The following is a 16,979-nucleotide window of genomic DNA, read 5'->3' as shown; positions in this document are numbered from 1 at the left end:
CCTCAAGCATTTGGATGGATTCCTGTCTCAGGTTGATGTCCTTCATCCATTTTGAGTCTATTTTTGTGTGTGGTGTAAGGAAATGGTCCAGTTTCATTCTTCTGCACGTGGCTGTCCAATTTTCCCAACACCATTTATTGAAGAGACTGTCTTTTTTCCACTGGACATTCTTTCCTGCTTTGTTGAAGATTAGTTGACCATAGAGTTGAGGGTCCATTTCTGGGCTCTCTGTTCTGTTCCATTGATCTGTGTGTCTGTTTTTGTGCCAGTACCATGCTGTCTTTATGATGACAGCTTTGTAATAGAGCTTGAAGTCTGGAATTGTGATGCCACCAACTTTGGCTTTCTTTTTCAACATTCCTCTGGCTATTCGAGATCTTTTTTGGTTCCATATAAATTTTAGGATTATTTATTCCATTTCTTTGAAAAAAATGGATGGGATTTTGGTTAGGATTGTTTGAAGTGTATAGATTGCTTTAGGTTGCATAGACAGACATAGACATAGAACAATATTAGACATAGAACAGACATAGAACAATATTTGTTCTTCCAATTCATGAGCATGGAACGTTTTTCCATTTCTTTGTGTCTTCCCCTATTTCTTTCATGAGTACGTCGTAGTTTTCTGAGTACAGATTCTTTGCCTTTTTGGTTAGGTTTATTCCTAGGTATCTTATGGTATCCTTAGTTTCCCTTTCTTCTGTCTTGTTGTTGGTGTATAGAAATACAACTGATTTCTGTGCATGGGTTTTATATCCTGACACTTTACTGGATTCCTGTACAAGTTCTAGCAGATTTGGAGTGGAGTCTTTTGGGTTTTCCATATAAAGTATCATATCATCTGCAAAGAGGGAGAGTTTGACTACTTCTTTGCTGATTTGGATGCCTTTTATTTCTTTCTGTTGTCTGATTGCTGATTCTAGGACTTCTAGTACTATGTTGAATAGCAGTGGTGATAATGGACATCCCTGCCATGTTCCTGACGTTAGTAGAAAAGCTCTCGGTTTTTCCCCATTGAGAATGATATTCACTGTGGGTTTTTCATAGATGGTTTTGATGATATTGAGGTATGTGTCTTCTATCCCTACACTTTGAAGAGTTTTGATCAGGAAAGAATGCTGTACTTTGTGTAATGCTTTTTCAGCATCTATTGAGTGTCATGTGGTTCTTGTTCTTTCTTTTATTAATGTATTGTATCACAGTGATTGATTTGTGGTTATTGAACCAACCTTGAAGCCCTGAAATAAATCCCACTTCGTCGTGGTGAATAATCCTTTTAATGTACTGTTGCGTCCTATTGGCTAGTATTTTGGTGAGAATTTTTGCATCTGTGTTCATCAGGGATATTGGTCTGTAATTCTCCTTTTTGATGGGGTCTTTGTCTGATTTTGGGATCAAGGTAATGCTGGCCTCATCAAATGAGTTTGGAAGTTTTCCTTCCATTTCCATTTTTTGGAACAGTTTCAGGAGAATAGTTGTTAATTCTTCTTTAAATGTTTGGTAGAATTCCTCTGGGAAGCCATCTGACCCTGGGCTCTATTCTGTTAGGAGGTTTTTGATGACTGCTTCAATCTCCTTACTGGTTATGGGTCTGTTCAGATTTTCTCTTTCTTCCTGGTACAGTTTTGGTAGTTTATACATCTCTAGGTGTGCATATTGACCAGATTGTCAAATTTGCTGGTGTATAGTTTAAAATATGTTCTTATAATTATTTTTATTTCTTTGGTGTTGGTTGTGATCTCTCCTCTTTCATTCATGATTTTATTTATTTGGGTCCTTTCTCCTTTCATTTTGATAAGTCTGGCCAGGGATTTATCAATATTATTAATTCTTTCAAAGAACCAGCTCCTTGTTTCATTGATTTGTTCTACTGTTTTGTTTTGTTTGGTTTGGTTTCTATTTCATTGATTTCTGCTCTGATCTTTATTATTTCTCTTCTCTTGCTGGGTTTAGGCTTTCTTGCTGTTCTTTCTCCAGCTCCTTTAGGTGTAGGGTTAGGTTGTGTACTTGAGACCTTTATTGTTTGTTGAAAAAGGCTTGTATCGCTATATACTTTCCTCTCAGGACTGCCTTTGCTGTGTCCCACAGATTTGGACAGTTGTGCTTTCATTATCATTTGTTTCCATGAATTTTTAAAATAATTCTTTAATTTCCTTGTTGACCCATTCATTCTTTAGTAGGATGCTGTTTAGTCTCCATGTAGTTGGGTTCTTTCCAACTTTCCTCTAAAGTTCCTTTCCTTTAAAATTTCCTCTAAAGAAAGAAATTGAGTTCTAGCTTCAGAGCATTGTGGTCTGAAAATATGCAGGGAATGATCCCAATCTTTTGGTACTGGTTGAGATCTGATTTGTGACCTAGGATATGATCTATTCTGGAGAATGTTCCATGTACACTAGAGAAGAATGTGTATTCTGTTGCTTTGGGATGGAATGTTCTGAATATATCTGTGATGTCCATCTGGTCCAGTGTGTCATTTAAGGCCTTTATTTCCCTGTTGATCTTTTGCTTGAATGATCTGTCCATTTCAGTGAGGGTGGTGTTAAAGTCCCCTACTATTACTGTATTACTGTTGATGTATTTCTTTGATTTTGTTATTAATTGGTTTATATAATTGGCTGTTCCCATGTAAGGGGCATAGATATTTAAAATTGTTAGATCTTCTTGTTGGACAGATCCTTTAAGTATGATACAGTGTCCTTCCTCATCTCTTATTCTAGTCTTTTGCTTAAAATCTAATTTATCTGATATAAGGATTGCCACCCTAACTTTCTTTTCATGTCCGTTAACATGGTAAATTGTTTTCCACCCCCTCACTTTAAATCTGGAGGTGTCTTTGGGTCTAAAATGAGTTTCTTGCAGACAGCATATTGATGGGTTTGGGTTTGTTTTTTATCCATTCTGATACACTGTGTCTTTTGATTGAGACATTTAACCCATTTACATTCAGGGTAACTGTTGAGAGATATGAATTTAGGGCCATTGTGTTGCCTTTAAGGTGACTGTTACTGTATATTGTCTCTATTCCTTTCTCATCTACTAGTTTTAGGCTCTCTCTTTGCTTAGAAGACCCTTTCAGTATTTCCTGTAGGGCTGGTTTGGTGTTTACAAATTCTTTTAGTTTTTGTTTGTCCTGGAAGCTTTTTATCTCTCCTTCTATTTTCAACAATAGCCTAGCTGGATATAGTATTCTTGGCTGCATGTTTTTCTTGTTTAATGCTCTGAATATATCTTGCCAGTTCTTTCTGGCCTCCCAGGTCCCTGTGGATAAGTCTGCTACCAATCTAATATTTCTACCATTATATGTTACAGACTTCTTGTTCTGACCTACTTTCAGGATTTTCTCTTTGTCACTAAGACTTGTAAGTTTTACTATTAGATGACAAGATGTGGACCTATGTTTATTGATTTTGAGGGGGGTTGTCTGTGCCTCCTGGATTTTGATGCTTGTTCCCTTTGCCATATTAGGGAAATTCTGTACTGTAATTCACACCAGTCTTGCCCCCGTCTCTCTTACTTCTTCTTCTGGAATCCCAATTATTCTAATGTTGTTTCATCTTATGCTATCACTTATCTCTTGAATTCTCCCCTTGTGGTACACTAGTTGTTTGTCTGTCTTTTGCTCAGTTTCTTTATTCTCTGTCATTTGGTCTTCTGTATCACCCATTCTCTCTTCTGCCTCATTCATCCTAGCAGTAGGAGCCTCCATTCTTGATTACATCTCATTAATAGCTTTTTTGTTTTCAGCTTCTTTAGATTTTGGTTCTTTTATTTCTCCAGAAAGGGCTTTTATTTCTCCAGACAGAGTTTCTCTAATATCTTCCATGCCTTTTTTGTGCCCAGCTAGCATCTTGAGAATTGTCATTCTGAACTCTAGGCCTGAGATATCACTAATGTCCATATTGATTAGGTGCCTAGCCATCTTGTTCTTTTTTTTTTTTTTTGGTGGTGAGTTTGTCTGCCTTGTCATTTTATCCAGATAAGAATATATGAACGAGAGAATAAAATACTTAAAGGGTGGCAAAGATCCCAGAAAAATGTACACTAACCAAATCAGAGGAGACAGCAAATCAGGGGGAGAAGAAAGGGAGAAAAAAGGAAATAAAAATTAAAAAATTAAAAATTAAGAAATATATATATATATATATATCAGACTGGTGAATAGAACAGAGCCACCCACTTGATTTTGGGTATATTTTGGTCTCTTAGAAGAAACTACCTCCCAAAAGGTTAAAGAAAGAAAAAAAAAAATATATATATATATATATGGGTAAACACGAAGGGATAGAATATGACTATAAAGGTGAAAATTTTTTAAAAATTCTAAAAAAGGAATTGATAAGATAAGTTGGTTGGAAAAAGAAAGAAAAAGAAAGTGGAGAGAATTTGCTCAGGCTGGAGACCAGAACAAAAGCCGTGTACTAGATTAGGGTATATTTTGATCTATTAGAAGATGTTGTATCCCAAAATTTCTTAGAAGAAAAAACCCTATATGTATACAAAAAATAAAGCTAGTTAAAATGAAGGATAAAATATGACCACAAGGGGCGCCTGGGTGGCTCAGTGGGTTAAAGCCTCTGCCTTCGGCTCAGGTCATGATCTCAGGGTCCTGGGATCGAGCCACATCGGGATCCCTGCTTGGCAGGGAGCCTGCTCCTCCTCTCTCTCTCTGCCTGCCTCTCTCCCTACTTGTGATCTCTGTCTGTCAAATAAATAAAATCTTTAAAAAAAAAATATGACCACAATAATGAAGGTTTAAAAAAAAATTTTTAGAAAGGTATTGTTAAGATAAACTAGTTAAAAAAACGTTAAAACAGGAAAGAGGAAAAGTTAAAAAAATTAAATAAGAAAAAATAAAATGAAAAAAATTTAATTCTCTTTGCAATACTAAGGAATCCTGGGGAGAAATCCATGAATTCTATGTGTTGCTTTCCCCTCCTCTGGAATTCCGCTGTTCTTGATGGGGAGCTTGGTCTTGGCTGGGAGCGGCCTGTTGCTGTGATTCTCAAGTGTCTTTGCCCGAGGCGGAACAGCACTGCCCTTGCCAGGGGCCGGGCTAAGTCATCTGCTTGGGTTCACTCTCGGAGCTTTTGCTCCCTGAATGCTTTCCCTTCCACTTTGGAGGACGGGAATGAAGATGGTGGCCTCCCACTCTCTGGCAAGAGGAGCCAAGAGCTCGGGCCCCCTTCCCTCAGTGCACCCTCAGAGAGAAGCAGTCAGTCCCTCCCATCTCCCTGGTCTCTGGCTGTGCTCGGAGCTCATCCAGCCTGTGACCAAGCGTCTCTGTCTCTGGCACTCAGCCCGGTTGGAGTCTCCAAGCCCAGCAGATCCCTGCGCTCTTCCAAGGGCGTCTCCCCAGATCTGCCACTTATGGGGTCCCTGCTCAAAAAGCAGTGACCTGACTGTGCCACGGATCACAGTTTAAGGTGACCCCGAGCTGAGAGCTCACTCCTTGGCTCCGTCTCTGCAGCTCGGTTCCCTGCTCTGACACCTGCAAGGTCTGCCAAACTCAGCCACCCCGGGTATTTGTGTGACCCTGCGGGACCTGAGACCACACTGTCCCCGCGACGGCTCCACCCCCAACGTTGCCTCTGGAGCAACGTCCCTCCGTGGAGCCGACTTCTGAAAGTTTGGATTTTGTGCTCCGCCGCTTGCCAGGAGCTGCCCCTCCCACGGTCTATCTTCCCATCACTTTGGAGTCACTTCGCATGTCCTACCTTCCAGGAAGGTAGGGTCAATTTTCTGACCCTAGAATCGCTGCTCTTCTCCTCTTCGATCTCCTGTTGGGTGTGTCGGTGTTTGGAATGGTCTGACGACTGTCTGGCTGGTCGCCTGCGAGCTGATGCCATCGCGGTCTCCTACCCCTCCGCCATCTTGCCTCTTTTATTGCATTTTCTGGTGAGGCATGAGGTTGGGCATGTTTTCATCTGTTAATTGTCTGTACCTGTTCTTTGCTTAATTGTCCAAATCTTTTGCCCTTTTAATTGTTTTATTATGGAGTTTTAAAAGTTTTTTGTGTTTTCTGGATACAAGTGCTCCATGAGATGCTTGTTTTACAAATATGTTCTTCCGCTTTGTTATTTTCATTTTCTTACCCGTGTTTCTCAGATCCCGGAAGTCTTCAATTTTGATGATATAAGCTTGTCCGAATTCTTTTCTAGCTTGTATTTTTGGTGGCATAGCTAAGAAATCTTGGCCTGCTCCAGCGTTATGGAGTTTTCTTCTATCTTCTTCTGTCTCTCTCTTTTTTTAGGAAAGCTTATGGTTTTGTCTCCTACATTTAGATCTCTGTCAGGTGAATTGTACATCTGACACAGAGTTCATTTTTCTCCTTAAAAATGCTAGTTGTATCAGCGTTGTTTATGCAAAATTATCCTTTCTCCATTGAATCTCCTTGGTGCCTTCTTGAAAATCACCCACCTTTCTGCGTCTGGGCCCTCTCTGGCTTCCCTAGCCTGTCGCACCCGCCTGTACCCCTTTCCTTGCTCGGATACCCATGGCCTCAGCCCTGTGGCCTTTGCCAGGCTCAAGTCAGTGGTGTGAGCCAACTCTGTTCTTTTTCAAGCTTGTTTTGCTATTCTAGGTCCTTTCAGTTTTTATTTATATTTTTAAATCAATTTCTCAATTTCCAAAACCACTGAGATTACACAGATTAATTCGGGGGAGAAATAACATCTTAACAAAATGGAGTCTTCAGACCCTCCGATGGGGCACGTGATTGGTCTTCCTAAATCTCTCTCGTCAGTGTTTGTGATGTTTCCAGCACACGCATCTGGCATATGTAATTTACATTTCCTACGTATGTTATGTTTTCAATGGGGCGGATGAAGGGTTCTTAAGTTAGCACACCAGAGGCACAAGCCATCAAAGCATCCTTTTGTGGAGCTTCTGTTGTTGTTTTTAAATTTCAGTCCTTATTCTCATTGCTTATATGCACAAATAATGACTGATTTTATGTATGGGCTTTGTACTTTGTAGTCCTGCTGAACACACCTGTTCTAGCTTTTCTTGTAGATTTTCCTGTGGATTCTGTGAGCGCGACTTTATCTCTTCCTTTCCAGGGTGTGTGCTCTTCTTTTCCTTGTGGCCAGGCCCTCGCTAGGACACCAGCTGGAACTGGAGCCCGTTCTGCAGGCATCTCCACCCTGCTTGTCTCGGGACATTCTGTCTGTCTCTCCCTGAGCCTGACCTTAGCCAGCCTTCCTGCCGCTTTTACCCCAGTCCCCTGGGGCTGGTCCCCCCGTCACCTGCCTCTGGTGTGCTCCTTGGCACACTCTGTCTTCTGAGCTGACCTTGAAGGCATGGGGTTTTCCTGTGTGAAGGCAGACGGCACCACCTCTGTGCACGTGAGACAGTGAGGCCCAGAGTGGTTTGGTGACCTTTGGGTGTCACTTAGATAGACTGGGACACGTTTCAGTAGATATTAGAGTTCATAGGTCAGCTGTTCTCTCCGAACAACATTTAGAAACACTAACTTATGTGTTTAAAAAGTACACTTGTGTATACCAAGTAGTGATGCATAAGTTGTGGGATTCTTATCAACGTGAAACATGCAGTTCCTCCCTGTTTCAGCTGAAGCTCATAAAACAGTTCAGTGACTTAACGTTTCTAATCTCAAATGTAATCCTCTTATCCAGCCGAACGAATCACAGTCTGAAGATTTCTGTATCTTTTTCAGTGAAATATGTTGCCCAATTCAATTCCAAGAATTTTCTTCATGTGGCTTTATTCCCTTGAGACTTAAAAACCACATTCCCACTGGGGGCAAAGGATGGAGGTCACAGGAGCTGCCAAGAGAGGAAGGACCATCCTCCCTCTGCTGGGGGTGTGCGGGGGATGGTGAGAAGCGGTGGGAGGCCAGGGCTGGGGGCGGGGAGGACTGAGGCCCGGCAGAGCAGGGGTCCTGTGGGAGCCATCGGCCCTGGGACGTGGCTCTGCCGGAGGAAATCCACTTGGCCCGTAGGCTGGGCTTCTCCGTGCATGTCTGTGGCGTGTCCCCCGCGGACCCTGCCTGCCACGTTGGCTGTAGCTGCCTCACTTGCTCTGCCTCCCCTTCACGCCCACCTGCCCGCCACAACAGTGGCTTTAACGTGTCTTGCAGTCTGTGGCGTCAGAGGCTCTGGTTCCAGGTGGCTCCCGGAGGTGCGAGCCGAAGGCAGGCCCAGGTGGGCGGCGGTACGGAGCTGGGGCTGCTGATGTATCCACCCCAGGGGGACACAAGTACTCACCTGCCGACGAGCCCTGGTGGGGTGATCCCAGGGTCCTTCCCAAGGCTGTCTGGTGGCTGGGAAGTGTGAGGTTTCTTCCATTGGAGAAGACGAGGGGTGGAAATGGTTCCACCAGCAGGGAGATGAGGGCGGATGGCAGTGGCGGTGGGAGTCAGTCCGTCGGCCCGACTGCCCAGGCCCAGCCCTCTGCCCATGGAATGGCCCTTCTGTGCGCGTGTTGCCATCCGAAGCCCATCTGTGCCTCATGGGTAGGTCTCCCGGGGTCTGGAGGGCGGAGGTCATCCGGCTGAGTTCTCGGAACAAGGTGGAAACCCATCAGGGAGGTAACCTTGCTCTCTACCCACCGAGGTTCTCCGGCAGGGCCTGTAACATCGGGGGGACAGTTTCTTCACGCCCGCAGGTCACGGCAGGCGGGAGACATCTCCCTGACCGGGACCTCAAAGAGCTGGACTTGGGCAGAGGGGCAGTGCACACCCAGAGAGGCAACCCGACGGGAGAGGTTTTAGGCTTCCCAGGGCAGCAGGCTGTGGGGAGCGAGCACGGGGAGAGAGTGTGGTCGGGTTCGTCTGTGCAGGACCGTCTTGGCAGCTGACTTCTTCACGAAACAGCCCCCGGGAGAGGGTCCACGGGATCCTCACCAGTTCTGTGTGGGGGCAGCGCTGGGAGGGCCTCTTTCGCACCTGCTGGTTCTCATTTGCCTCCAGCTCAAAGTGGCCTAGTTTGGGGTGTCCCATGCTGAGCTCCCAAGGACCCAACAGAACGGCAGCCTTTTCTCCTAAAACCTCGTGCGGAGCAGAATGGGCTGCGGCCCCAGCCAGGTCCCGCGAGAGGCCTTCCGGGTGAAACGTTGCCGCTGGCGGTCTTCCTGGAAGGAAGACAGTGGTGTTAGCCGCTTGCCCACTTACCGGTTCCAGATTCTACCGTTGGAAACAACGGGCACTGGTCGCGGAGAGAGTCCAGCGTGTTCTGGGGGATCTCTTCCGCCTTGTGACCGCTGGTCTTCTGCGTCCTTGCAGGGAAGGTGGCCATCCAGAAGGAAGACTTGCCGAAGTACCATAACAGGGACACTTGGTTCCAGCTGCAGCACGTGGACGCCGACTCGGAAGTGCAGGTGAGCCCTGCGGGGCCCGGTGGGGTGGAGGGACTTCGGTCCTCACGGGACGGCACTTGGCAAGTCCTTGACACCGACACAGGCCTGTGTGTTCTCTTGGTTATTGTCACACTTTGTCACGCGAGATGGAAACAGCTTTTAAAGTACACAACAAGGACCATAATTGCCCATAATTGAAGTGGCTTGGGCCGGGAGCGATGCGGGAGCCAGAGAGGCCTGCCCGCACATCCAACCCCTACACGCAGCGGATGAGCATTTGCAGTGAGGAGAAGGGACCAGTCCCTAGCTTCCCATCGTCTGAAGCGTCCCCGGGACTCGCCTGCGCCGTGTGTCACCTGGGACTGACCCCCCGTCCAGCGGAGCGGGCCTCCCCCGGCAGAGGAGACTGTGGGACCCCAGTTCCCACCTTCCCTTCCCCGTGTTGGGGGCACTGCCCCTGCCCAGCATCTGGGACAACACCTCTTGGGAGGGCGAGCCTGGTCGTGCGGCTCCAGCCGAGCTCCTCAGCCCCTGCTGGTGTCTGGAGCCCATGACGGGGAGCCTGACCCACAGCACCGTGCCCGACGTCACACGAGCGTGTTCATCTGTGGTCCTGTGAGTTGCCAGGGCGTGGGCAGGGTGTGAGACGTCTGCAGGAGGAGGGCGCTGGGGGTCGTGAGCGCCGTGACAGGAGGCATTCCTACCTTTTGTTCTGGTGCCATTCCCGTCCCTTCGGTTCTGCAGGGGGACAGCCCTGCGCTGTGATGAGTGCATGGGTGTGCCCTCCGGCAGCCCCAATGTTCTTACCACGCTCGCCACACTGTCCCCTCTGATCAAAGTCGGACGTCACATCGCGTGGGACTTGTCCTGCTCGCCTTGTTCGTAGAGGTAACTTGGAATTTTGAAATGGCTTCAGTTTCATGGCATTGTAGCAACACACAGTGCACGGGGAGAGCGATGAGCAAACTGTGTGCTCTCCTGCTCGTACCTCAAGAGAGCGCAGTGAGGAAAGGCCGTGTTCCTCCCCTGTTCTCCCCGTGGCGGCATCCGGCTCGCGCCACGGCCGGGGCACGGACATTCCTGTGATCCACGGACCTCATGAAGGTCTCCAGTTTTACATGTTTGCATGTGCCAGTGTGCGAGCGAGCACAGCTGTGCCCCGGTGCACGTGTGTTCCACGCACCATGTGCGCTCCTGTGTACCACACGTGCATCATGCGCCTGGGCAGGCCTGTCACGTGTGCACGTGTTCCCGCGTGTGTACCGTGTGTGTGCACGTGTGCCGTACACACGTGTCCTTGCGTTGTCACGTGTGTAGGTCTGTGCAGCCGCCGCAGTCAAGACGCAGAACCACTCTGTCACCACAAAACTTACGAACAGGGTATGTGTGGGTCGTCCACTGTGATATTTGGGCTGTGTCCACCGACGTGTTTCTTATGCCTGTGGACAAGGTCCTTGTCCTTCTGGGCCTGATTCCTACCATCTCTGAGATGGGCTGCTGTTTCCAGCCGGGTCGGTTTCCTAGGAATGTGAATCCTGAGTCGTGAACAGAGAGTGGGTGCTGCCAGGACTCTGAAGACAGGAGGAGGGACAGTGTGGCCTCGGGTGGCCTGCCAAGTTCTGGGCCCCGTGCGGGTGGCTCCTTCTCAGAGTGCCGGCTGAGGAAGTGGCCGTCCTGCAGAGGGAGCAGAACTGCCCTGGGTTCAGACTGCCTTGAACAGTGCATTACAGTCTCTCCGTACAGCGGTCTTTTCATCCTGAAATGTCACACTTAGGTTTCAGAAGGGCAGAGGATGGCCTGTGGTTTCGGGAATCCGTCTGTTCTGTCGTTGACGGTGAAGGCATATGTCAGAAAGAAACTGTCACAAAGCTGGGGCCAGTGAGAGACGGAGTCACTGCAGTGGGAAAACGTGATTGAAAGAATTTCTTCTTCTTGCTGTAATCGATATTTTTAAAGGTCTCTGGAAAATCACTTTATTAAAAAGAATTGCTTGCTGTGTTCTATCCCTGGCCCTGAGTGGGCAGTAAGAGAACGAGGAGGTTGACAGGTTCTCCTTGGTATCGAAATGGCGAGGTGACGGGTCCCCCACCCGTATGCAGCAGGCCTGGGGGTCCTTCCCCAGCTCCTCCGAGGATGCCCGGCTGAGCTCTCCCGTGAGCTCTTCTGTGGTAGTAGACCCGCTGGGAAGGGCCGTGAGCTCTGAGAGCAAATCTTCGGTAGCGGGACAGGGATCAGGGAGCCGCGTCTGTCCTGCGTGTCTGACGGTCCTCCTGTCTTTCCCCACAGGCTACGTCTGTAGTTGCCGCATATACAAGGACCCAGCTCTGAGTCTTTCTGCGGGTTTAGGGGATCGAGGGAGGCAAGGGCCGGCTGGACCTCTGTCCTCCTCCACGCGTCATTTCTGACCTGTTCTCCTGTCTTCGGTGTTCACGGTCATCTTGCTGCTCTTGGCGCCAGGGTCCAAGTGCTCAGCAGTCTGGGTCCCTGTGCCCTGAGGCCCACGCAGACCAGGGCTTGACGGGCCCGGGAGGGTGGGCCGTGCCGCGACCACAGACCCTCTCTGAGGCCGGGATCTGAGGCTTCCTTCGAAGATGGATGCAAGCCGACTGTGCTTTTTTCTTTTTAAGTTACTAAACCTATTTTTCAAGCAATTTTGTGTTTGCAGAAAACTGAGTAGAAAATGGAAGGAACGCCCGTGTCCTTGCCCCACCCCCCCACGCCCCCCACCTCACCCCACCCCCCCACCCCCGCCCTGTGGCCGACACCCCGTGTGCATTTGCTACAGCTGCTGAGCGGACGCGGGTCGGAGGCTATGCGCCCCCTGGGTCGGGCGGAGGGTGGGGTCCCGCCTGCAGAGTCCTGCGGGGTGGCCCCGTGGGTTACCAGAGATGGCCCCTCTCTCGTTCTGTTACTTGTTTCCTAGTTAGCTTGTCTAGAAGGTTAATCGATTGTAGGATTCTGTTATGTCTTTTTTCTGCTCACTTTGGATTTAATTTGGTCTCCTTCTAGACTCCTTACATTATTTTCTTTAGAGAATTTATGTATTTATTTGGTAGAGTGAGAGAGAATGCTCCCACCGAGCAGGGAGCCCCACACGGGACTCCTTCCCAGGACCCCGGGATCATGACCCGAGCTGAAGGCAGACGCTTCCCCAACAGAGCCCCCCGGCGCCCTGAGATCCTTGACATTAGTGAGGTTAGGTCTGTCCACGGACCTGCGCGGCCGACGTGCGTGATGAGTTTTATTTTCATTTTCACTTATGAAAAGGAATGAGCTAAAAATATCTCTGTTTCTCTTGAGACGTTTTTGGGTTTGGTCGTTTTGGGAGTTGCTGGTTCACCTTCAGACACTGGGGTGACGAAGCTGACTTTCTGCCCGGACTTCCAGCTTCGTTCCGTTCTCCCGAGAGCGGACGTGGTGTGATGCGCCTCCCGGTGCGGGCCGCTGTCCGTGCCGCAGGACAGGGAGCCCCAGGTGGCCGCTGGGGCGGGGGGGTGGGGGCCGGGGCTCACCTCCCAGTTGCTTGTCATTCACCTTAAGTAGAAAGGGGAGAAGCTACCAAATCCCTTTTTCAATGCACCAGCCTGAGACTGTTTTCTCCGCGAGAAGCTGAGTGTTGGCACCGTGCCTGGGCTCTGGGTGCCGCCCCCCCCAGCTTAGCACGTGGGGGCTGGGATGCAGGGCTAGAGCCCTCGAGGGCAGAATGCAGTTCAGTGGGTCTCCAAAGCTGTGCAGAGGCCGAGCTGGAAAACCCGCATTTCCTGCCACGCTGCGGCGAGGGTGTGGCCCCGGCCCCACCCCGGCCCCCACCCCCGGGCGCTGGCGTTTGTGGCTGGCTTGTTTGTGAGGAAGCTGGCGTGTCACCCACAGGGTACCGGGCACGCCCAGACCCTCCGTCCGCTGCGCAGCGACTCGTGGGAACTTCTGAGCCGCAGCCATATTGGGGTTCCTGTGGGGGCGGGCGTCCTCTCCGTGCCGGGTGGCGTCTGGGTGGTTAGGGTCATTGCCCACCGTCCTCTCCCAAACCTGCAGAAAGTAGTGGCCCCGGGCCTGAGTGCACAGTGTCCGCCGGGAAGGGCTCGCCCCCGAGAGGAAGCCGGGCCATGGAGTCTGCCACTGCGGGCGCCTTCTCCCGGTGGGGGACAGGAAACGCGCCGCGGGTCGCCCACGGTGGGGGTCCGTCTGGCCCAGACACGCTCTCTCGCTTCTTGGAGCCCGTGGAAAAGAGACAGGGCCCTGTCCCTGCAATGGCCGTGGCCAGCCTGAAAATGAAGGCGAAGAGAGCCAGGCCCAGCGCGCGGGAGGTCACCACTGGAGGACACAGGCTTTCCAGGAGCCCGTGTGGACAGGCCCTTGCTCTGCTCCTTGATCAGCAGCCTTCACTGGCACTGGCTTGTAGAGGGCAGGCCGTCTGCCTCCCAGCTGCTGCGTCCTGCCCCATGCGGTGCTTCGGGAAGCCCAGAGCCTGGCCCGGCCGTGTGAGGGGGTGCTGCGGGCCGTGGGGCTGTGTGTGCTCCTGCGGCAGGGCTGGTGGACGCTGAGGCCCCTCACATGGGCTGGGTGGGCCCGGGGGCCGTGCTGCATCGGAGCCTGCTGTGGGCACCCCCGTTCCGTGAGGGGCCTTCCGGGGCCAACACTCCCTGGGCTGTGTGCGACGGGCCCCTGCTTTCCCGGGGCTGCTGGTTCCCTGGGGTCCCCGGTTGCTCCTGGCCAGTGCATCCCTCTGAAGGCAGCCCTGCCGCGTGGGATGGGAACCCCCCAGAGCCCTTGGTGGATCCTCAGTCTGGACACGGGGTGTTGCCCAGGGTCACACAGGTGTGTGTGTCCTACCATCCAGGAGATGTCGCCGCACCCTCCGTGGCCACTGGTCCTGCTGTGGAAGGAAGGGCCGGAAAGGGCCGCACCCAGCCTTGCCCGCAGCAGGGGAGGGGGGCTCCCCGGGGCCTCAGTGCTTGGCTCGCCCACATGCGTCAGGTCTCCCGTTTCGTCCCGGGCGAGCCAGAGGTCCAGGGGTCCCGAAGCTGCAGGAGGAGCAGTGCCGTGGCGCCACCTTCAGAGGAGCAAAGTCAGGAGGCCAGGGGGCCCCGCCGAGGGGTCCTGCCCGCACTCCTCCGGCCCAGCTGCCTGGCCCACCATCTTGGGCCTGCATTCTTCTAGGACAAGCAGTTTTCCTCCCCCAGCTGCAGAGTCAGGAAGTTTTAGTCGGAAAGGACCTTGGAGGTGCTCCCATTCAGCCTTCTTGTCCAGTAAAAAAGACAGTTAGTGTTGGGCTCCGACGCAGCTCAGTCAGTTGAGCATCTGACCTGATTGCAGCTCAGGTCTTGATCTCGGGGCTGTGAGTTCTAGCCCCACACTGGGCTCCACGCTGGTCTGAGCCGACTTAAGAGCGCTCATTTTCACGTTGCAGTGCGCTCTCCTGTAAACCGTCCGTGTGCCACACCTGCTGCTCTTGGATGTTTCTGAGGGAGCAGGTTCCTCTTCACTGAAGCCCCTTCCCCCTCCCCCCGACCCCTGACCCCTGATGGTGACCTGACTGGGTCCTGCAGCTGATCTGCCCTTTGCACAGATGCAGACACAGGCAGAAACACAGCACTGGTCTTGTTCTCGAAGTTCCAGCCCCCTCTGCTCCCATCTCCTTAGAAGCATCCACAAGCATTAACTTCCTGTCTGGGGCACAGGACTGAGACCCCCTGGCTAGGGTCCGGACCTCACTCACAGACAGAAGGATGAGATGGTCCAGAGCTGTGTCTACCTGCACGCGGGCTCGGCGTCCGAGGAAGGGACAAAACGTAAAGCAAGCGAATGTGTTCGGGAGGCGACGTCCTGCAGGACCCTTCCTCGCACTGTCTGGCCTCTGGCTTCGGAAGCAGCGTTCTGAGGGAGCCGTGCCCTCGGCCGGCCCTGGGATCTGAGTGGGGGTGGGGCGGTGCTGGGGGTGCCACGTGGGGTCAGGCAGCTTCACGTTTGTGAGCGGAGACGCCCCCTGCGCGTGGCCGTCCCCTCAGGACCCTCTGTTCTTGTGTCTTCCAGGGCAAGGTCCACCTGGAGCTGAGGCTGAGCGAGGTCATCACCGACACGGGTGCCGTCTGCCACAAGCTGGCCACGCGGTAAGATACGGACGCGGTCTTCTCGGGACCAGTGCCTCAGCCCAGGCGGTAGGCGGGCTGTCGTTCTTCAGACACACGACTCGGAGTTCTGGAGTCACTGATCCCCCATGAGGAGGGGGGTGGGCGCGTCTCCTTCACACCCTCCTTCAAGCAGACGTGCGTCCTGGAGCTGACGCGGTCGGGGAGACATTTAGACACAGGTGCTGTGTGCACCTGGGCGATCCCGATGAGGGGACTGTCGGGTGCTGTGTACGAGGCCGGTCGGCAGCCCTGCGGCCTGAACTCAGGAGCCCCCTCCCAGAATCCAGAGCTCCTCCCCCGGTCACGCTTGCTGAGTGTGAGCGGCTGTGCCCGTGTCTACGCGTGGTCTCCGAACCGTGTGGCCGTGCCCGTGTCTACGCGTGGTCTCCGAACCGTGTGGCCGTGCCCGTGTCTACGCGTGGTCTCCGAACCGTGTGGCCGTGCCCGTGTCTACGCGTGGTCTCCGAACCGTGTGGCCGTGCCCGTGTCTACGCGTGGTCTCCGAACCGTGTGGCCGTGCCCGTGTCTACGCGTGGTCTCCGAACCCTGTGGCCGTGCCCGTGTCTACGCGTGGTCTCCGAACCGTGTGGCCGTGCCCGTGTCTACGCGTGGTCTCCGAACCGTGTGGCCGTGCCCGTGTCTACGCGTGGTCTCCGAACCGTGTGGCCGTGCCCGTGTCTACGCGTGGTCTCCGAACCCTGTGGCCGTGCCCGTGTCTACGCGTGGTCTCCGAACCCTGTGGCCGTGCCCGTGTCTACGTGTGGTCTCTGAACCTTGTGGTGAGCTCTTGACATTTCGGTCCACAATCCTGTAGCTCGTCTGGGGGAGGCTGAGGACTCTTGGGTGGTGCACACGTGCTCGAGCTCACACACGTGTGCAGGGTCCTTGCCCTCTGAGCCCAGCGAGTCCTCGGAGGGCGCACACCCCGCCGGGCTCCCGCTCCCATGCAGCCTGCCCCGCGGGCCCCACGTGTGCCTCTGCCAGCAGTACCTGCGGCCGCTGGGGATCCCGCGGGCGGCTGCCAGGGTGTCGGAAGTCTAGGGCAGTTAGGAGGGACTCCCAAGAAGAGGACGCGAAGGCGCAGGAACCAGTCCTCTGGTGTTAAGGACCCATGACACACCAGACGCTCCAGCTTTCTTCGTCTTTGGACAGACGCTCTCCCGAATTGCCATCTTCACCGTGTCTGGCAAGCAAAGGCTTCAGTGAGATCGGGTGATGTCCTTTTCTTGGGCTCAGAGTGCAGGCTCTGCCTTAGCATTGTGCTCCCTCCGTCCCGTCACAGAGGGTGGGGGGTGCGAGGAGTTCCCGCTGTCGTCTGCCGCCCCCGGAGCCCTGCCCCGCCGCCCACCGCGCTGTTCGGATTCACCACCTGTTGGCTGAGGGTGGCCTCTGGTCTGTTGACGCTACGGGGCTGTCACCATGGGACACGCAGGAGGACATACGTAGGAACGTGTATGGGACGCCGTGCAGCATGGGGTGCCGTGCGGGACACAGCTTTGGCCTTCACCCTTCGGTCCTCCCACTCTTAGCGTAGTT

The 16,979-nt window shown here is 52.3% G+C and overlaps 1 protein-coding gene across 1 annotated transcript in view; it reads left to right on the top strand.

The window, feature by feature from the left end:
- RASA3 (RAS p21 protein activator 3) overlaps positions 1 to 16,979 on the top strand; it is a 109,782-nt gene that overhangs the window by 57,650 nt on the left and 35,153 nt on the right. Inside the window, exons 4-5 of the mRNA XM_046028302.1 lie at positions 9,242 to 9,336; positions 15,346 to 15,422. Of these exons, the coding sequence (XP_045884258.1) occupies positions 9,242 to 9,336; positions 15,346 to 15,422 (172 nt within the window). The remainder of the gene's footprint in view (positions 1 to 9,241; positions 9,337 to 15,345; positions 15,423 to 16,979) is intronic.

Source organism: Meles meles, chromosome 14 (assembly GCF_922984935.1).
Source record: "Meles meles chromosome 14, mMelMel3.1 paternal haplotype, whole genome shotgun sequence".
Classification (NCBI taxonomy): Eukaryota; Metazoa; Chordata; class Mammalia; order Carnivora; family Mustelidae; genus Meles; species Meles meles.
This window is presented reverse-complemented; position numbering and strand designations above follow the sequence as displayed.